The sequence below is a fragment of the Ambystoma mexicanum genome, chromosome 7p, assembly GCF_040938575.1.
Source record: "Ambystoma mexicanum isolate Mex_15411 chromosome 7p, UKY_AmexF1_1, whole genome shotgun sequence".
NCBI classification, from domain to species: domain Eukaryota; kingdom Metazoa; phylum Chordata; class Amphibia; order Caudata; family Ambystomatidae; genus Ambystoma; species Ambystoma mexicanum.
This window is the reverse complement of record NC_090939.1, coordinates 122,025,140-122,046,975: the sequence shown is the minus strand read 5'-3', so window position 1 is coordinate 122,046,975 and position 21,836 is coordinate 122,025,140. Positions and strand designations below refer to the sequence as shown.

The 21,836-nt window shown below is 50.1% G+C and overlaps 1 protein-coding gene across 4 annotated transcripts in view; it reads left to right on the top strand.

The window, feature by feature from the left end:
• The first annotated feature begins 13,255 nt into the window (after positions 1–13,255).
• LSAMP (limbic system associated membrane protein) overlaps positions 13,256–21,836 on the top strand; it is a 1,269,728-nt gene continuing 1,261,147 nt past the window's right edge. For 2 of the 4 annotated variants that reach the window (XM_069635911.1, XM_069635913.1), the window contains exon 1: positions 13,257–13,904. In XM_069635911.1, the coding sequence (XP_069492012.1) occupies positions 13,747–13,904 (158 nt within the window). In that variant the 5' untranslated portion in view covers positions 13,257–13,746. Of the gene's footprint in view, positions 13,905–17,588; positions 17,906–21,836 lie in introns of those variants that run through there. The other 2 variants (XM_069635910.1, XM_069635912.1) reach the window with 2 other exon arrangements.

Below are 21,836 nucleotides of genomic sequence, written 5' to 3'. Positions count from 1 at the left end.
GTATGTGGGGAGGAAGTGATGAAAATGTGGGGGTGGAGATTCCCAGTGCAATACAATACAGAAGTATCTGCGGACAAAGGGGGCAGTTCAAGATCAAGGCTTGGAGAAGGATGGAGAGTAGATCTGTGGTAAGTAATTAAGGATCAGGTCTTGGAGAGGGATAGAGAGTAGATCTGGGGTAGGTGATTAAGGGTCAGGGCTTGGAGAGGGACAGAGAGTAGATATGTAGAAGGTGATTAAAGAGCAGGGCTTGGATAGGGATAGAGAGTAGATCTGTGGTAGGTGATTAAGGGATAAGTTCATGGAGAGGGATGGAAAGTAGATCTGGTGTAGGTGATTAAGGATCAGGCCTTGGAGAGGGATAGAGAGTAGATATTTGGAAGGCGATTATGGATCAGGGCTTGGAGAAGGATATATAGTAGATCTGTGGTGGGTCATTAAGGATCAGGGCTTGGAGAGGGATAGGGAGCAGATCTGTGGTGGGTGATTAAGGATCAGGGCTTGGAGAGGGATAGAGAGTAGATCTGGGGTAGGTGATTAAGGATAAGGCCTTGGAAATGGATAGAGAGTAGATATGTAGAAGGTGATTAAGGATCAGGGCTTGGGGAGGGATAGAAAGTAGACTTTTGGAAGGTGGTTGAGGATCATGGCTTGGAGAGGGATATAGAGCAGATTTGGTGTAGGTTATTAAGGGTCAGGGCTTGGAGAGGGATAGAGAGTAGATCTGTCGTAGGTAGGTAATTAAGGATCAGGTCTTGGAGAGGGGGAGCTAGGAGATAGATCTGTGGTGGGTGATTATGGATCAGGGTTTGGAGAGGGATATAGAGTAGTTCTGGGGTAGGTGATTGAGGATCAAGGCTTGGAGAAAGATAGAGAGTAGATCTGTGGTGGACGATTAAGCATCAGGGTTTGGAGAGGGATAGTAGGTAGATCTGTGGTAGATGATTAAGGATCAGGGCTTGGAGAGGAATAGAGAGCTGATCTGTGGACGGTGATCAAGGATCAGGACTTGGAGATGGATAGAGAATAGTCCTGTGGCAGGTGATTAAGGATCAGGGTTTGGAGAGGGATATTTAGTAGATCTGTGGTAGATGATTAAGGATCAGGGCTTGGAGAAGGGTATATAGTAGATCTGGGTGGGTCATTAAGGATCAGGGCTTGGAGAGGGATAGGGAGCAGATCTGTGGTGGGTGATTAAGGATCAGGGCTTGGAGAGGGATAGAGAGTAGATCTGGGGTAGGTGATTAAGGATAAGGCCTTGTAAATGGATAGAGAGTAGATATGTAGAAGGTGATTAAGGATCAGGGCTTGGGGAGGGATAGAAAGTAGACTTTTGGAAGGTGGTTGAGGATCATGGCTTGGAGAGGGATATAGAGCAGATTTGGTGTAGGTTATTAAGGGTCAGGGCTTGGAGAGGGAGAGAGTGTAGATCTGTCGTAGGTAGGTAATTAAGGATCAGGTCTTGGAGAGGGGGAGCTAGGAGATAGATCTGTGGTGGATGATTATGGATCAGGGTTTGGAGAGGGATAGTAGGTAGATCTGTGGTAGATGATTAAGGATCAGGGCTTGGAGAGGAATAGAGAGCTGATCTGTGGACGGTGATCAAGGATCAGGACTTGGAGATGGATAGAGAGTAGTCCTGTGGCAGGTGATTAAGGATCAGGGTTTGGAGAGGGATATTTAGTAGATCTGTGGTAGATGATTAAGGATCAGGGCTTGGAGAAGGGTATATAGTAGATCTGTGGTGGGTCATTAAGGATCAGGGCTTGGAGAGGGATAGGGAGCAGATCTGTGGTGGGTGATTAAGGATCAGGGCTTGGAGAGGGATAGAGAGTAGATCTGGGGTAGGTGATTAAGGATAAGGCCTTGGAAATGGATAGAGAGTAAATATGTAGAAGGTGATTAAGGATCAGGGCTTGGGGAGGGATAGAAAGTAGACTTTTGGAAGGTGGTTGAGGATCATGGCTTGGAGAGGGATATAGAGCAGATTTAGTGTAGGTTATTAAGGGTCAGGGCTTGGAGAGGGATAGAGAGTAGATCTGTCGTAGGTAGGTAATTAAGGATCAGGTCTTGGAGAGGGGGGGCTAGGAGATAGATCTGTGGTGGGTGATTATGGATCAGGGTTTGGAGAGGGATATAGAGTAGTTCTGGGGTAGGTGATTGAGGATCAAGGCTTGGAGAAAGATAGAGAGTAGATCTGTGGTGGACGATTAAGCATCAGGGTTTGGAGAGGGATAGTAGGTAGATCTGTGGTAGATGATTAAGGATCAGGGCTTGGAGAGGAATAGAGAGCTGATCTGTGGACGGTGATCAAGGATCAGGACTTGGAGATGGATAGAGAGTAGTCCTGTGGCAGGTGATTAAGGATCAGGGTTTGGAGAGGGATATTTAGTAGATCTTTGGTGGGTGATAAAGGATAAGGGCTTGGAGAGGGATAGATAGTAGATCTGTGGTAGGTTATTAAGGATCAGGGCATGGGACAAATAGAGAGTAGATTTGTGGTAGGTGATTAAGGATCTGGGTTTGGAGAATGGTAAAGAGTAGATATGCAGAATGCAATTAGGAATCAGGGCTTGGAGAGGGATAGAGACTATATATGTTGAAGGTGATTGAGAATGAGGGCTTGGAGAGGGATAGGGAGCAGTTCTGTGGTGGGTGATTAAGGATCAGGGCTTGGAGAGGGATAGAGAGTAGATCTGTAGTAGGTGATTAAGGATCACGGTTTGGAGAAGCATAAAGAGTAGATATGTGGAAGGTGATTAAGGATCAGGGCTTGGAGAGGGATAGAGAGTTGATATTTGGAAGGTGATTAAGGATCAGGGCTTGGAGAGGGATAGAAAGTTGATATATGGAAGGTGATTAAGGATCAGGGCTTGGAGAGGGATAAAGAGTAGATATGTGGTAGGTGATTGTGGATCAGGGCTTGGCGAGGGATAGGGAGTATATCTGGGTTAGGTAATTAAGGATCAGTGCTTGGAGGTGGATATGGAGCAGATCTGTGGTGGGTGATTAAGGATTGGGGCTTGCAAAGGGATGGAGAGTAGATCTGGGGTAGGTGATTAAGGATCAGGCCTTGGAGAGGGATAGAGAGTAGATATGTAGAAGGTGATTAAGGATCAGGGCTTGGAGAGGAATAGATAGTACATTTGTGTAGGTGATTAAGGATCAGGGCTTGGAGAGGAATAGATAGTAGATCTGGGGTAGGTGATTAAGGACCAGGGCTTGGATAGGGATAGTGAATAGATATGTGGTGGATAGTTAAGGATAAGGGCTTGGAGAGGGACAGGGAGTAGATCTGTGGTAGGTAATTAAGGATAGGGCTTGGAGAGGGATAGAGAGTAGATCTGTGGTAGGTGATTAAGGATCAGGGCTTGGAGAGGGTTAGAGAGTAGATCTGTAGTAGGTGATTAAGGATCAGGATTTGGAGAAGGATAGATAGATATGTGGACGGTTATTAAGGATGAGGACTTGGAGAGGGATAGAGAGTAGATATTTGGAAGGTGATTGAGGATCACGGCTTGGAGAGGGATAGATAGTAGATCTGGGGTATGTGATTAAGAATCAGGGCTTGGAGAGGGATAGCAAGTAGATCTGGAGTAGGTGATTAAGGATCAGGGCTCGGAGAGGGATGGAGAGTAGATCTGGGGTAGGTGATTATGGATTGGTGCTTGGTGGAGCAGTATTTGGAGAGGGTCAGCGGGTAGGACTGTGTTCGGTGGTTGTGTAGTAAGCCTTATTGGTGCTATAGCTTGGGGCTGGGAAGGTGAGTTAGGAGCAGGTCTTCAAAAGGATTAGAGAGCAGGGATGTTGTAGATGATTAGGGAGCCAATTTGGAGAGATTATAATGTAGTCACTGAGAAGACAGTAAGGAGGAGTCAGTATGAAAGTAGTAATGAGTGGACTGGGAAAATACTTGTTAATGTGTGAGGGATCTGGAGAGGGGAGTTCTTGTATTGTGTGGCGATTGAAGGAGTGAGACCTAACCAGATAGTTGCTTGGGCTCAAAGAAAGCCATGAGGCTGGTTTCATTATGCCAGCATTGCCACTGCAAACACATGTTTTTTCTAGTTGTTACCAAACCAGAATATGACATTTCTCAACACATTGTATTAAAGCATAAATGTGCATCTACAAACAGCACATTTATAATGACCTGATGCAAAATGGCAACCCTCGAAATGCAACAATGCTGCATGTTGCTCCGTTCGACAAATCCATCCTCTGATGTTCTTACCTAACAAGTTCAGATTTGCTACGGTAATGGTTGGCATTTCTTCCTCTGGCATGTTGAAGGAGCAGGGGGACTGAGAATCACATGGATGGGCCTGTACACAAGTGTGTACAGGCAATGGACTGTACCTTTCATTGTGTCAATGAGCAAACACATATGTCCCTTCTGCTGCCAGCATGGGGATAGGGTAGACAATGTATCATTGTATGACAGAAACTTGAGAGTCTCACCCAAGAAGCATGCAATGCCCAGTGCTGAAAAAGAGGGAGAGGCGGAATCCCAGAGGTTGTTACCACTGTGGAAATAATCCGTATTTGCCAATTGTTCAAGGTAGCTCTTTGGAGTTGAGCTTTGTTAACCTTCTGTCATGGTCCTTGTACCCATATCATATCATGAAGCTTCTTGAACACATGCCAGCATTGCCCCTGTACATCACATGTTCATGATGCTGGTGACCCGCCAATACATGCTACCATTGGCACTCTATGAAACAGTGTCATGTTGCTAAAGCCCAGATAAAACATGAGACTAGTTTCAAGAAACTGTGCCCACCCAGCTCCAAAGGGTAAATCAGGTATTCGGTCTCAACAATATATACCCAGTGCTGGTGCTGTTTACACTCCCATTTCATGCTGCTAGTGCCTAAATCAAATGATGCTGTGTGTTTCAACCATATATGCCTGTGCTGCCCCCTTTCATACAGTTGGTGCCCATGTGATATCAGCTGGTCTGTCCGAGGAATGTATGCAGGTGCTGCCCCCAGTTCTCCCTTTCTACCTTTGTCTCCGTGTGACAACAAACTAGTGCAAACAAACCATTGGCACTGCTCTGACCCATACTAAAAATAGAGGCCCTTCCTGTAATGTACCCATAGAAGGTTATGGGGGACCCAATGTGGAGCCTCGGCACTTTTATACATTCTCATGCTCCAACCATGGCACTCTGATGGGCTCCAAAACACCACCCACTGCAGGGGTTCACAACCACTGGCTCTATCTGGGCTACAACTCTGATTAGTCCCATCCTTGCCAGCACAGACAATGGTGAGGAACCACAGGAGTTATCGTCCAAAACATTGATAGAGTCCCATGTTACCGACCCCTAATCTTGTGCCTGCAAGGACAAGGGGCCAGAAAGGCTTCTGAACTCTAGAGTTTATCTGGCAAAAGAAGTACATTTCAATACGTCAAAGTTAAACCCACTATCTTCAATGCATTGTAAATAGGATATTACTAGTAATCCACTAAATAGTACTCATTTTATTGCTGCATGAAGATAAAAGCCTTCCTAGAAATCTAACATATATATACAAGTTGCACAAAGATTGCTGGAGATCTTCATATGTCTACCAGGTCCAAGGGGTGAACCCAATTAATTGGTAAAGGTAAATGTTTCCACATGCGTCCTTTAGCAGTAGTCTACATGAATCTTGAGTTAACACCCGCTCCGGCAGGCCTTATCGCGTGTTAAGGTCATTAGCACCCCGGGTTAAAAAAAAAAAAAATTGTCCTGCATTCAACGAGACACCACGCTCGTCCCGTTCAATGAAGGAAAATCCTTTCCCAAGATGGCCGCCATGGAAAGGGAAGGTGGGGATGCGTACAGAGCCCCTCTTCCTTTTCCATGGCAGCCACCACCGAAAGGTAAGTGGAAGGGGTGGGGGTTTAGGAGAATATTTTTTTTTAAAAAAAACAAATGGTGTCCTACTGGTTCCGCAGAACACAAGCTGAGATCAGAGATTTCAGCCCGCGTTCTGCAGAATCTGATTGGTTGCGCCCCCGCCAACCTAATGCTAGTGCTAATTAGAATTATCAAGCTTATCAAATATGGGAATGCAAACAAGCAACTGCCCACTTTTGCTACCGACATCACTATTTAATTTACATTGTTGTTACTGAAAATATATGGAAACAAAGCTCAAAAAATGTTTTCTGTAAATCCTCACATTTTGAATACACGTCATTTTGCATTCCTGTGCACATTATACATTCTGGACTGCACGCAAGGACTGGGTGATTATTTCACACTTGACATTGGACAGATTCTGGTGGTCATTAACTGTCTTATAGGTCTCACTGAGCTGAACATTGAAACACCCCCTCATAAGAGCCATTGTGATACACCCTTCTGGGTTTCAGTGACTTCAAAGGAATGCCTCTATGTTTGGCATGTTTAGTGGACACTACATTAGCAGCTCAATCAGTGACATTATATGGATCTGAGCCTTTTGAGAGGGCAACCTATATTGTTGCAGGTAACTTCTGTAGCAATCAAACTACTGTCCATTAGAAGGGCATTGATGGTTACACAGGCAATGAGATGAACATGATTTGCTACCCAGGGGCCACCTGAGTGCAGGGATGTGTTAGAGGGTAGGTTTGGGGTTGGTTCCTGAGGAGCAGGGCTTTTAGAAATTTAGAGGGCATATAATTGAGGAGCGGGGCTTTTTGGGATTAGAGAGGAGAACTGGGGGAGGTAATTGAGGAGCAGGGTTTGTCGGGATAAGAATGTAGGACTAGAGAGGACATTGAGGAGCAGGGATTGGAGAGAGTTAGGGAGCAGGGCTGGGGCAGGATTAGAGAGTAGAGCTGGGAAGATGACAAAGGAGCAAAGCTTGGTGAGATAAGTGTGTAGACATGAGGGGGCGATTGAGAAGCAGATCTTGGCAGTGGGTAGAGAGTAGTCAAGAGGCAATAGGGCTTTTGGTGAGTGAGGAGAATGGCTTGGACATTATTAAGAGTAGGGATGAGAACTTGTGGAAGTAACTGAGGCACAGAGCTTGGAAGGAGTACTGCTGAGAAGTGAGGTTGGTGGTGGTTGAAAGGCAGGGCTTGAATAGGGTTAGATCGTATTTGTGAGGGATAATGCACGGGGTAGTGATGGAGGAGCAGGGCGTTGGAACAGTTTGGCGAGTAGGAGCAGGAAATTGACTGAGGAACAGAACATGGAGAGAATTAGAATGTGAAAGTGAAGGTGTGTTTGAAACACATGTCTTGGGGAATTGCTTGAAAGACCTTTCTTGGAAGGATTCTGCAATTTTGTCATGGGCTTTTAAATAAGGAGCAGGGCTTGGAGAGGGTTACAGAGTAGAGCCAGGCAAGTCTTTAAGGAGAGGGTTTGGAGATGCTCAGAGAAGGGCTAGGGGAGTGATTGAGGAGCAATAATTAGAGAGATACATAAAGGCGTGTGGGGTAGAGACTGGAGAGAAGAATCTGGAGAGTGCATCAAGCAGCACTGAGACAGGTAACTGGGCATTAGGACATGGAGAGGGTTGGAGAGTAGGGAAGGGAAGTGAAAAAGGAGCAGGGCTCGAAGGGATTACAGTATGATGTTGGGGGAAGTAATTGTGGAGCAGTGGCTGGAGAGCGTGCGAAAGCAGAGAAGAAACAGTAGGCATGGTGGAATTATTTGAGGAGCAAGTCTTATAGAACAATTGTGAGGGAGTATGGATTGGACCACGGTAGTTGATCAGGACTTGGAGAGTCTTTGGCAGTAATGCTGAGAGTAGGACTCAGTGGGGATTAAAGGGCAGGTGATACAGAGATTAGAGAGTAGAAACTGGGGAGGACATGTCTAAGCATGAGTTGGATAGGAGTAGAGAGTATGAGTCATAGAGATGTTTAGGAAGAACGACTTGGAGAGGGTGAGAGACTAGTTGTGCGTGAGTAGAGCTAGGGCAGTGATTTTGGAGCAGGACTTAAAGTGTAGCGGAGAGAGAGTAGGTCTGGTGGATGATTGAGGAGCATAGGTGGTCAAGGGCTGGAGAATGGTGATGAGGGAGTGGAACTGGTAAAGGTGACTACAAATGAGGGATGAATCAATTAGTATAGATCATGGAGATGTTTAAGGAGCAGATCTTGGGAACATTTTGCTGGAAGAGTAGAGCTGAGGAAGTTATTCAGGAGAACAGCATGGATGGTTTAAAGAGTAGGACCGGTGAAGCGAATTACAAGCAGTTATTAGAGTGGGTTAGAGAGTTTGCATTAAGCAGTAGGGACAATGGCGTGACTGGGCTTTGAGCGACTAAGAGGGGTGCTGATGGAGTGGTTCTGGAGATAAGATTAAGGATCAGGCTTTGGGGGATCCCAGAGTACAACATGGGAAAGGAATTGGATGAACAGGTTATACATTAGCGCTGGTGGAAGTGATCAAACAACATGGATGATTAGACTCTACGGGTGAAGAAGGGGGAACACTTCTAAAGTCCTAGATAGGGAGTGGGGTAAGGGTGGTGAACCCGGACTTGGAGAGGGTTGGAGAATACAGATGAAGGAGTAGGGCTTGGGCAGTGATGGGGGCTCATGGCTCTGAGAGGGTCAGATAGTAGCGGTGATGGAGTATGGCTGCTGGATGATTAAGCATGGATCACTGAGGGGTACAGAGTAATGAGGATGGAGTCAGACTAGTAGAGCTGATTAAAGAGCAGGGCTTGGAGAGTTTTAGCGAGTACGTTGAAAAAGCAAGGATTGTGAAGTGGTGTTTGGGGAGCAGGGATTGGAGATTGTTGTAAAGTAGTAGTGGGGGAGTTGGGCTGGTTATTTGAGTAGCAGGGCTTGGAGAGAGCTATGATGAACGTGTAGTGCTGAGGGTGTTATTAAGGTTTAGAGAGGGTTAGAGAGTAATTGTGAGAAAGTAGGACTGAGGGTGATTCAGGAACAAGGATTGTAGGGATTAAATAACCCAGTGGAGGTGACTCAGAAGCAAGACTTGGTGAGCATAGAGAGCTGGACTGGTGGCTGGGATTGTAGAGCAGGACTTTCAGAGGGTTAGTAAGTATTACTGTAGAAGAGGTTGTGTAGAGGGGTTTGGAGGAATTGGAGAGAGTGACCTGGGAGAGGTAAATAAATTACAGTGCTTGAGAGGCTTATAGAGTGGGGATGAGGAGTGGGCATGGTGGCGGTATTTGTGGAGCAGGTGTTGGAGACTCAAAGATAGCGGTAGTGAAGGAGTAAGTCTCTGGGTGCTGATGAAGGAGCAAGGATACCTTAGAGGGATGGAGAGTATGTCCCAGAATGGAAACTGAGTTACAATACCTGGAGACGTTTGACATTATAAATGTTGGGGGTGATTAGGGGGCAGGGAGTGTTACAGAGTAGAGTTGTAGAAAAAGGAACTAAGCAGGTAGTTAAGGAACAACCCTGGAGGGACTTAGTATTGCAGGAATAGGTCTGAGGGTAGTGATGCAGAAGCAGGCATTAAAGAGGTTTAGAGACCAACAGTGGGAAAGTAGGGTTGCATCCCTGATTGATGAGAAGGGTTTAGAGAGGATTTGAGAGTGAGGTGGAGGTATGGAGTGGGAGGAAGTATGTGAGGAAGAGGGTTGGGAGTGCCTTGGATCGTATAGTTGATGAATTAGGGCCGTGGTGTTGACAGAGGGTAAGTGTTGGACAGGGTGGGGATTAGTGTTGAGCGGCGAGGGCTGTTAAACGATTGGGGATCAGGGCTTGCAGATGTGATGAAGCATGGCTGGGCTAGTGGAGGTGATTAGGAAGTAGGGCTTTGTGAGTATTGGGCATGGGGTGAATGAGTAGGGCCGGTGGACATGATTAAGGGACAGGGTTTGGAGAAGGTTGGAAAGTGGGTTGGAGTTGGGCTGTTATAGGTGTTGTAGGAGCAGGGCTTGGAGAGGGTTAGATAGCAGTCTTGAGTGAGTAGGGTAGGGGTGATGGTGAAGCAGAGGTTGGAGATGGCGGGGGTGTAGTAGTGAGGGAGTAGGGCTATGGATATAATTGGTGAGCAGGGCTTGTAGAGGGTTAGAGGGTAGTGGTGAGAGGTAAGGGCTGGAGAGTTGATTGAGGACCATGGCAAGGAGAGGGTTAGAGAGTAGTAATGAAGGGGAAGAGATGTGAGGTGTTCAAGGGCTAGTTTTGAGGGGGTAGGGCTGGTAGTGGTGATTAAGAAACAATGCTTGGTGAGGGTCGGAGAGTGGTCTGAAGAAGTAGAGCTGGTGGAGATGTTTGGGGAGCAGGACTTGGAAAGGGTTAAATATCAGTGGCGTGTGAGTAGTGCTTGGGTGATTGGCAGGGGTTAGAGATGGTTATAGTGTAGTAGTGAGTAGTGAGTGAGTAGGGTTTTGAAGGTCATTGGGGAGCAGGGTTTGGAGAGGGTGAGAGAGTAGTGGTGAGAGGTTATGGTTGGGTGGTGAACAAGGAGCAGGGCTTGGAAATGGATAGAGAGTGGGTGTGAAGGAGAAGACTGAAGGGGTTCATTTGGAGCAGGCCTTGGAGAAGGTTAGAGAGTAATGGTGAGTGGGTAGGGCTGGGAGGGATTGGTGAGCAGTGGATTTAGAGATTTAGATTGTAGCTGAAGGACTGAGGGGGTTTTGAGGAGCAGGGCTTGGAGAGGGTACGATGGTAATGTGGAGGGAATGTGGCTGGCGTGGTTGAGGAGCGGGGCAATGAGAGAGTCAGAGAGTAATGCGTGGGGAATGTGTCTGGCGGGGGTGAGGAGCAGGGCTTGGAGAGGTTAAGAGGGTAATGTGGAGGGAATATGGCTGGCGTGGTTGAGGAGCAGGGCAGGGAGAGAGTCAGAGAGTAATGTGGAGGGAATGCGGCAGGGGTGGTTGAGGAGCAGGGAGAGGGTCAGAGAGTAGTGAGGAGGGAATGTGGCTGGGGTGGTTGAGGAGCAGGGCTTGGAGAGGTTAAGAGAGTAATATGGAGGCAATGTGGCAGGGGTGGTTGAGGAGCAGGGCAGGGAGAGGGTCAGAGAGTAATGTGGCGGGAATGTGGTTGGGGTGGTTGAGGAGCAGGGCTTGGAGAGGGTAAGAGAGTAATTCAGAGGAAATGTGGTTGGGTGGTTGAGGAGCTGGGCAGGGAGAGAGTCAGAGAGTAATGCGGGGGGAATGTGGCTGGGGTGGTTGAGGAGCAGGGCTTGGAGAGGTTAAGAGAGTAATGTGGAGGGGATGTGGCTGGCGTGGATGAGGAGCAGGGCAGGGAGCGAGTCCGAGAGTAATGCAGAGGTAATGTGGCAGGGGTGGTTGAGGAGCAGAGAGAGGGTCAGAGAGAAATGTGGAAGGAATGTGGCTGGGTGGTTGAGGAGCAGGGCAGGGAGAGGGTCAGGGAGTACTGCGAGGGAATTTGGCAGGGGTGGTTGAGGAGCAGGACAGGGAGCGGGTCAGAGAGTAATGTGGAGGGAATGTGGCAGGGGTGGTTTGGAGCAGGGCTGAGAGGGGGTCATAGAGTAATGGAAGGGAATTTGGCTGGGGTGGTTGAGGAGTATGGTACGGAGAGGATCAGAGAGTAATGTGGAGGGAATGTGGCTGGGGTGGTTGAGGAGCTGGGCAGGGAGAGGGTCAGAGAGTAATGCAGAGGGAATGTGGCAGGGTTTAGGAGCAGGGCAGGGAGAGGGTCAGAGAGTACTGTGGAGGGAATGTGGCTGGGGTGGTTGAGGAGCTGGGCAGGGAGAGGGTCAGAGAGTAATGTGGCAGGAATGTGGCTGGGGTGGTTGAGGAGCAGGGCAGGGAGAGGGTAAGAGAGTAATGCGGCGAGAATGTGGCTGGGGTGGTTGAGGAGCTGGGCAGGGAGAGGGTCAGAGAGTAATGCGGAGGGAATGTGGCTGGGGTGGTTGAGGAACAGGGCAGGGAGAGGGTCAGAGAGTAATGTGGAGGGAATTTTGCTGGGTGGTTGAGGAGCTGGGCAGGGAGAGGGTCAGAGGGTAATGTGGAGGGTATGTGGCTGGGGTGGTTGAGGAGCTGGGCAGGGAGAGGGTCAGGGAGTAATGCGGAGGGAATGTGGCCGGGGTGGTTGAGGAGCTGGGCAAGGAGAGGGTCAGAGGGTAATGTGGAGGGAATGTGGCTGGGGTGGTTGAGGAGCTGGGCAGGGAGAGGGTCAGAGAGTAATGCGGAGGGAATGTGGCTGGGATGGTTGAGGAGCAGGGCAGGGAGAGGGTCAGAGAGTAATGTGGAGGGAATGTGGCTGGGGTGGTTGAGGAGCTGGGCAGGGAGAGGGTCAGAGAGTAATGCGGCGGGAATGTGGCAGGATTGGTTGAGGAGCAGGGAGAGGATCAGAGAGTAATGTGGCAGGAATGTGGCTGGGGTGGTTGAGGAGCAGGGCAGGGAGAGGGTAAGAGAGTAATGCGGCGAGAATGTGGCTGGGGTGGTTGAGGAGCTGGGCAGGGAGAGGGTCAGAGAGTAATGCGGAGGGAATGTGGCTGGGGTGGTTGAGGAGCTGAGCATGGAGAGGGTCATAGAGTAATGAGGAGGTAATGTGGCTGGGGTGGTTGAGGAGCAGGGCAGGGAGAGGGACGGGGAGTAATGCGGAGGGAATGTGGCTGGGTGTTTGTCGAGCAGGGCAGGGAGAAGGACAGGGAGTAATGTGGAGGGAATATGGCTGGGTGGTTGAGGAGCGGGGCAGGGAGAGTGTCAGAGAGTAATGTGGAGGGAATGTGGCTGGGGTGGTTGAGGAGCTGGGCAGGGAGAGGGTCAGAGAGTAATGCGGAGGGAATGTGGTTGGGGTGGTTGAGGAGCAGGGCTTGGAGAGGGTAAGAGAGTAATGCGGCGGGAATGTGGCTGGGGTGGTTGAGGAGCAGGGCAGGGAGAGAGTCAGAGAGTAATGCGTTGGAAATGTGGCTGGGTGGTTGAGGAGCTGGGCAGGGAGATGGTCAGAGAGTAATGCGGAGAGAATGTGGCTGGGGTGGTTGAGGATCAGGGCAGGGAGAGAGTCAGAGAGTAAGGGTAGAGGGTTCTGGTGTCATGCTGTTGCTGAGGGTTGAAATTGACGGGAGAGCAGGAATTTGAAGGGGTGAGAGGCAAAGCTTAGAGGGGCGAGATGCCATGCTGGGCGAGGGGGGGGGGTGATTGAGGACGGGGGCACGGGGGGAGAGTGTGAACTCGTAGGGGAGATGATTGACGAGCAGGGCTTGGATGGGGATGTGGGGGGGGGGTGGGGGAGCCGAAGCTGCTTCTGCTGCTGTTTTTCTCCTTCAGTGCAATCAGTGCTCAGAGCTTGTATTTCAGCGCAGGCATCCTCCTCCTTCCTGCATCCCTCCCCACCCCCACCCCTCCATCCCTTTCTCTCTCGCGCTCTCTCCTCTGCCTGGGAAAGTGGGTTAGCCTCGGCAGAAGGAGCGAGGCGTGCAGTTGGCTCGCTCACACACATACACACACCGCCACAGCCTCCCGAGCAGCGCCAGTGCCAGCGACAGTATTACTTGGAAGTCGGGTCAGAGGAGCAGTCAGGGACGTCATTTTCATTCACTTTACACCGAGGGACCAGATGCAATTCCGTTGATTGCAACGTTTTGTTTTCTGTCCATTCATTTTCTTCTTCGTGGCCGACAGGCACCAGCGAGCGAAAAACGAGAGGAACTTATGAACAGATCTGGAAATCTTTGCTGGAGGGGACAGTGACTTTGGATTATATATTTTGTATTATTTTTGTACACAAGACTTCTGTTTTTTTGCCTTTGTGATTCATTTTGATAGCCGTTTGTGGAGACCTGTGTGTGTGGGCGCATACGTATTTATATCGCTGTTATTGCCGGTGCTTGTGGTGAGGAGACGCACCCGCTCGTGAAAGATGGTGGGTCGGGGGTCTCTGCCGGATCGGAACCAGTTGCCGCTTCTCCTGCTCAGGTTGCTCTGCCTTCTCCCAACAGGGCTCCCCGTGCGCAGTGCTGATTTCACCCGGAGCACCGACAACATCACCGTCCGCCAGGGGGACACGGCCATCCTCAGGTAAGGGGCTCTGTGCCTTCCAACTTCTGGCAACTAAAATATAAGCATGGGTCATCGGGAAGGGGAGGGGCACTGTACATGTGTGCCATTTCTTGCGTTATGTGAAAGCATGTAGTGAAGACCAAAAATGGTCTGTATATATCCAGTTGGTTTGCATATCATGTACTGTTGGTGTGTAGCCTGCTTTAAGTGGCATGTAACAGAACGTGGGTGAGTGAAAAGGGGCTTGCAACTTTGTTAATCCATCATTTTCGAACTGAACAAAAGGTGTGATTTTTCGGGTAGCAATGTGTTTGTGTTTGTTCCACATTGTGTTGCCTATTAACATGTCTTGAAAACAGTGTATCCTGCACAGTGAGTTGTACATGAGCTTATATAGTTCAATGATTGGATAGCCTGGACTTCTTACTACCATTTTCGATGTGTGTAAGAATTGAGTCTCGCAATTGAGTCTATCAGCTGTGCCAAATACTCACGGATGGTACCGACATCGAACCGATCTCCTATGAATGGGAGGCAAGCCTTGTGCACACCTTACTTATTGCATGTAGTAAACTAGTGGGAGGTGAATCCAGCAGCATTGACTTAAAAATCGGTGCTGCAGTGTATGACTTGGTCGTATTGTTTACCAGTTGGCAAGAGATAGTGCAGTCAAATGTTGTGGCTCCACTCCCTATTTGCACCTTGGATTGGTGAAAATGGGCAGGACATAGAACCACCGAGCGATGTACACTGCAAAAATCTGTCTTTAATCGAGTGTGTTACAGAGAGAAAAAAAATAAATCTATTGAGTACAGGAAACTTGTGGCGAGCATAATGTAACCCCTTAACTGTTGGACTATTATGCATGTGTATGCAAATGGGACGAGCATGCTCGTCCTCAGCACTTAAGATGGATATATTCTTCATTGCATATGGATGGGATTTACAGCAAGGATGTAGGGACGAACAGATTACCATGACTGCTTGTTTAGAAGAGGGATTCGGTCCAAGGCGGGAGGGAGTAAGCCTGCTTACCCTCTGTGCTGCTGTATTCTGAGCCGTGTTGGATGTATAGTCATATACTGACTGTTTCTTGAAACGAATGCGATGATGGACAAGGATGGGTGGATTGTCCTCAAGTGTATCGTTTTGTGTAGTTAGCACTGTGTTGAGGGCACAAGTTGTATAGATTTGCATAATTGCCAGACCATTCAATTTCCCGGGGGATACAAAGACACCAGGATGCACCAGAATACTCTGTCCGGAAGTGACCATTCACCAGGGTCCCAAGCGCTGCCCCTCACAAGCACGCAGTCAATGGGAGCTTGCAGAGGACAGCTTGAGGACACATATGCCTTAATGTATGGGTAATCTCAGCAAAAGGGGGAGTATAGAGCGATTCGGTGCATGACAACTGTGCCCGGGTATCACTGTGGTTAATGAGTGCTCCCGCATCCCTGCACGCCCTAGAAAGACGCATTGCTCGGAGCACTGGAACGACGAGCCATGTTGGGACTGTTTCTGAACATTGCACCTAAGACCAACCTTAGGTTATTTCCGGAGAGGGCCCGGGATTCATTCATTCATTCATTAATTCATTCATTCGTTCGTTCGTTCTGTTATTTGTTATAGCGCCTCTCACCATAATTATGGTCCGGAGTCGAAATTTGGTAGAATTGGGAGGTGCTATTATGTGTGTGTGCATTTCGGCCATTGAAGTTATTTGAGGGTGGCCAAGACCCTGCTAGTCACTAGTTTGCCAAACGAAGGGTCTACAGTGGTCCAGGCAGAGATGGCTGAAGATTTGTCAGGGCTCTTCCGGGCCCATTTCAATCTGATGTTCGGGGTAGGGCGGGTCCTTGCATTCAGTAACCGTCTGATTCACAGGAAGGGGGTTTGGGGGGGCTTCAATTGTTATAGTGGATACGAAGGAATGTTCATCGCTGCACTAAATGTCCACTGAAAATCTAGTGCATGCTGTTTGTCAGGAAGGTGCTAATGCAGACGAACGAGAGTAAAAGGCAACCAGGTGAAAACAACGCTGGATGCAGGGGGCCATGAAGGGCAGACTGTAACGCACAGGGTGCAAAGCGCACATTTAAAGTCATGAACAAAAAAAAAATGTGTTGTGCTGTAAAATGGCCAAGATGGGGGCAGGCGCTTGAGTTCTCGCTGAGGGTCCCCCTTTCCACTGATATAGTTGAAAGGCCCCCACGCCATCCTTAGGTTCAGGTTCGCACTAATTGCACGCGAAGGCAAAGGATAATCAAAGTCGGGCAAGTTGGCTGCATCTTCGAGAGCTTAACCAGAAGATTCCACTTGGTGCTGCCACGCTTGCTTAGCGTCGGAGGCTTGCACTGAATGGCACAGCTAGCAAGGAAGCGCGCTGTCAGAGAAAACAGCTTCCACCGTACTGTGCCAACCAGCCTTGATGCTCAGCGCTCACTGGAGCTCAGCGCTCACTGGCACGCTTACCACCCCCTGCCAGCCGAAGCCCCGGCTGTGCAGACCCAGCTGACCCCCACCCCCACCCCTGCCTGTGCCTCTTGCACTGGAACGGGAGCTGGGCGCGGAGACGTGTGTGCGAAACAGATAGAGAAGGATGGGTGGACGGGGAGGGGGCAGAGTCTCGGCGGTGGTGAGAGAGCGGACGCTTGGATGGAGCTCTACGCGGGGGAGGGGGCGGCGTGGAGGCGGTTTCTCGGCTTCTAAGTTTGAACATGGACATCAGATGTTTACTTGAACAAGTGCGCAAGTAACCCAATTGCGCCCCAGGAATTTCTCTACGCACTGACTCTTGTTTGTGGCGTAGGCGGCGCTATGCATTTTAGCGGTGCCCTTTCTCCAAACAGGGCATTGATTGCATAAGTCACGCTTAAAGGGAAGACGATGAAAACACGAGAACATGTTGCCACCGTAACGGGGAAGTCATACCGCTCCAAAGTGATGCATTCCCAACCCCGGCTTTCTTCCACCACCTCTCGCAACGATATCGCTCCTGCGCACACATCCTACCCTTCTCCCTTTCCTCACGCGCCCTGTCTCCTCCCTCCCTGTAACACGGGCTCTCGTTTCCGTCTCTCCCTCTCGCTCCTTTTCATCCTCCCTATATCCCGCTCCCTCGTTTCTCTCTTTCTCCAGCTCCCTAACACTTATAGTTTCTTTCTTTCTCCAAGTCTCTCTCCGCCCCACAGTCTTCCCCCTTCAACACATGGGTTCTTTCCCGCTTGTTTAACTGGCTGTCACCCCATCCAACGCATTTTTGCCTGCCGCCCCCCCCCCACGCCCCCATTGCCCCCTCCCTCGTCCTCTCTCACCCCTTCCTGTCTTCAACCTGTAGCACGGCCCTGTCTTCGCCTGCTCCGCCCCACCCCAATGTCAATTAGCATTTTATGGAGCCTGAACCGATTTTTACACATCGGCCCCACTCCTGCGATGCCATTCTCCGAGTACAATAGCCCGACTGTGAAGTAAACGCGTAGTAAACGCACGGTCGATGGGAATACCGCGGGTGGTAAAAGGGGAGGGAGAATACAGCGGGGGGAGGGGCGGGGTTTTGGAGGGGAATGAAGGTGACGACGGGAAATCCCGAAATGGAGGAGGCACCCCGATAACCCGGGCGGTGTCCTCCTCCTAAAGACTCCCCCTCCCTCCTCCACAGGATGGAGGGGAGGTGCCCGCCGAAGCGCGGCAAAGCGGAGCAAAACCCGCGAAACGGCGCAGCGCGCCAAAAAGGAAAAAGCCCGCGAAGGGGGCAACAATGGAAAGGGGAGGGGCTACCCCCCTTTATAGTGAGCGGGCTTCCCACTGCAGGCAGCATCCAGCTTTGGCAGTGGGACGCCCGCCTGCCAACACAGGACTTCGTTTTGGCTCGGTTTCCCGTGTTCCCGTTTGATGGCGTGCTCTTGTTTCTGGTGGCTTTCCAGTGAAAGGACTGTTCCAGTGAAGCGGTTCCAGCGCCGAAGGAGCAGGGTCCCAGAGAAGGATCAGCAATCGCAGAGAGAAATGTGCAGTCGGAGGTACGTGTGGGGGAGGTGCAAGGACTAGAAATGGTTCCTTGGCGGGTTGGGCCCATATGGCCCTCGGGTAGCACCCACCCTCCCGCTGCTTACCTCGCGGTCATAGTCACGTGCACAAGGGCATTCAGTTACGGTATGGCCTCTGGCTAATGTGCAGCAAAGAGGTCAGTCCATGTATGGGCGGGCATGCACACGGCATTGGGAGATTGAGGGGCCAGGCAGATCAGCGCATGGGGTAACAGGCTGGATGGGTTTAACCACTGTATTAGCCCGCAGGGAAAACTTACTGGGACTAAAAGCATGGCGGGTACGCCTTCTGCGAGACTAGCGGAAGTTTGCCCACTCCGCTTTAAGATGCAATAGGTGAAATGGTGATTTTATGGCGGGGCTGGTCGAGGCGGCATAGAGGTTAATTTTGCATCTCGGTTGTATAGATGGGGGTATGCTGTTGATGCGTTCGTTGCCTCCCTTTGGGCACACCGGACAGGCACTACGTGTAAATGTGCGTGGGCTGCGAGTCGGGATTTGCATCCCGCACTTCGAGTAGGGGCACCAGGGTGGAAACTGCATATGCTAGATAAGGCCTCCGCGCAAGGTGTTTTGTCGTGCCACGCGTTTTCTGACTATGGCTTGCATGGCGCAAGTATTCACACTCTGGACTCTGAGGCAGCCCTACCATGTGGCCGACTTCCAGCAATTTTGTTTACAGATAACGTGTTATGAAAGCAATTAAGAAGGCAGTGTTACGTGACTACACTAGAAATGCACGGTAGGCATTCCGATTCCATAATCTCTGGCCAGTCAATTCCAAGGACGTTAGAAACTAGGAATTGTGCGGGAGGTGATTCAGCTGAGGAGGTGTCCAGCTAAGAGGGGTCATGTTTCCAGTGGGGACGGGCGTCGAGGGCGTGTAGAAAAGGGCTGTTGGAGTATTGGTGGGGGAGGGGCAAGGAGCAAGCTGGTTCCTGGGCAGGTTGGGCCCATAAGGCACGTTGGGGTAATCCCCCCACCCGTTTTTGCTTACATTGCTGGAGAATTGTGCGTGCAATTGTAGACAAAAGCAAGCATCAGACACACTGGCATCCTGTAATTTTGGGGGCGGTTGAAAATCTGGACAGCTTTTCTGAGCAGCTTCGGCATTGGTGTGTAACAACGGCCGAGGGGCCAATGAAAGGAATGGGTGGCAGGTGAGGTCAAAAGCCAACAACACCAAATAATGCGGTACTAGGCCCTGGGGCAGTGGGTTTGCAAAGGCGGTTAGGCCATACCAATGGTGATTGCGCTTCATTCGTGCCCACCCCGTACGGAATGATGCGGTTACCAAGCCCGGGGGCAGTTGGTGTGCAAAGACGGTTAAGCCATACCAAATGTGTCTGCGCTGTATCCACACTGATGTGTGGCTTCTGTGGGGAGGTGGGTTTATGTGCCTCGCCACAGTCCGGGGAGGCCACTACGGTAACTGGTGCAGGTTAAAAGGCTACTCCCATGACATCACTTTCGCGTAGTTGGACACCTGAGAGAGGAGCAGAGGAGTCCAAGCTGGCGGACCCTGTGCGGCAGCAGCTTGTGGGGGGGGGGAAATAGTCTGGGCTTGCCGAATGTTTACGCCTGTTAGGAGGGCGAAGGAGCCCCGTGTTTATTGGGATACACCATGCCGTTGGAGTTCCGGGGGAATTAGCAGGTTAACACGGTTACTTAGAGCAGCGCTAAGTTTGCCAGGGTGGGGCAAATGTTTGGATACTGAGTTTGAACGTTAACATTGTTATTTAAATCCACGCTAAGAGCGCCAGGGTTGTGTAAATTGTCGAATACTGGGTCTTTCGGTGCCTGGCTAAGGCGTTGGTTGCCGGGGGCCCGGGGGAAGGTGAGTGGGGTTAGCAACAGGCCCAGGGTGGTTGCTGCTCCACCAGTGCTCGGGTCTGGGGTGAGGATCTTGGTGTTTTTTCCCCGGGCATGCAGAGGAGCTAGGCCACGCTTTTAGAGGGGAATGCAGGCTTTCAGCAGATTGTCGTAATGCAAAGCAGTCTTAGAACAGCTACCAGTGGCTAAAGCGGTTTATAAGCCTGGCGTGGGCCAAATGTGCTCGCAGGGCAAGGGCGGCATACAGCCAGAGGCTGGGCTTGTTCGCAGGCCGGCGAAGCGCTTGGTTGCAAAACGGGAATGTAGACTGCTGTTTGACGTGAGCGCTGCTATTTTAGGAAGATTTAATTTATTATTTATTGAAAGCAGGGTTTTGTCGGTAGGACGCCCCGCGGCACCTTGTTTTCTGGAGGGAAATGTAATATAATATGCGGTGTAGGGTCAACTACATGCCTTTATTTGCAATTGTAATAATCTCATACCGGGGCACAGGGTCCGTTAGGTGTTAAGTACAGGTAGATGTGGCGGGCATCCCCAAACGCAGAGTTAATATTACAGGGGTACATTGGAAAGACACTTGCTGGCCTAGGGAGCAAAAACGGGCACCAGAAAGCGGTTGGTATCAAGCTAACAATCTCACACCGGCTGTGAAGAGGGAATTACATAACTTAAATGTCAAACGCTGCACATAGGGTCAGGGGTCTCCTGTTGCTCTTGTCCTTCATAGCAATACACTCCAGGATTCTCTGCAGTGCATAGGTGCCCAGGGACGGACATCATTTCACCAAAAAATATCACAGGGAGCAAAAGAGGCATCACACGACCCTTGATCCTAATGACAACACGAAAAGGGATGTCAGCGGCCCACACCCTGAAGTTACATCTTGGGAAACGAGGGAACGCGACCCTTCACCCCTCAACAATACAGGAAGTGGCATCACAGGGCATTATTTCTAAGGACACTACGGGAAATATGATTATGTTATCACAAGAGTCATATACATTCCGTGCAAGATTGCAACACCACATGTATCGTTAACATCAGTGTGTATAGGCCCATATTACCAAATCACGGTATTTGTAAGCAGTCGGCCAAGGCCAAACGGTAAAGAGGTGTTAGCATAAAGCTACTACGTTTAAGCCCTTCATATAGAATAAATACACAGACAGTAGAACCACCATGGTGCCGATTTGTCAAACTCGGCAGGATGAAAGGCTGGGTTGACCTTGCCGGGAGTAGAACGGACAACTGGCAGATCCACACAGTGACAGCCGGCGCTCACCCCACTGAGCGACCTTTCAGTCTAGAACTATCAGAATTACAGCCACACCCAGAATCATAGAGCCACAGGGTACTGGCGCTGCCCTGGAGCCCCAAGTAAATCTAGGAGTAACAAGGGGGTCAGTAGGAGCAGTGACGGCAGCAGCACGGGGGCATGCCCTAGGGGCACGGCTCCATTCATGATCATTTAGGGTTCCCAATAGTTACAGATGCATCACAGGGTATCACGGTCGAGTCTGTTGCCTTCAAGCTCGCCCATTGTACCTGTCACCTAGGCGAAGATCTCAGTAGGGATCTGGGTAGAGACCAGCTCACTACACCACAGGCAGGCGTCAAAATGGGAGGCATCAGTGCAATGGTGTTTCTTTTCTTCAAATTAACCCCTATCAGGTGCGGGTGGCCAAGTTGTGGGAAGGCAGTACCATAGGAAAGAGGGGTGAGCCTTCTAGAGGGTACAATGTGCTATTGTGAAGTCCCTACGATGACATTGGTTAAATCGGTAGACGTAAGGTAGTCTGGCGGGGCATACAGCCCTCGTAGTTTTATGCCCACTTTGGGTATAAGGGGGCAGTCATACTGCTACTATACACGGGTGTTTCAAGGCGCATTGTTGCCCCAAGTCAGCAGCTCAAGCGGTTACCAGGCATGTTTCTGGGTATAACTCTATGGGGAGGCAACTTGACAGTTATCACTAAGGTGGCAGTGGCTGGAGCCCTGAGACAGCGAAGGGTGTCAAAGGGTGTGCATGCGCCAGGTATGGTTAAGGTGCTATGGTGGGGAGAAGGGGAT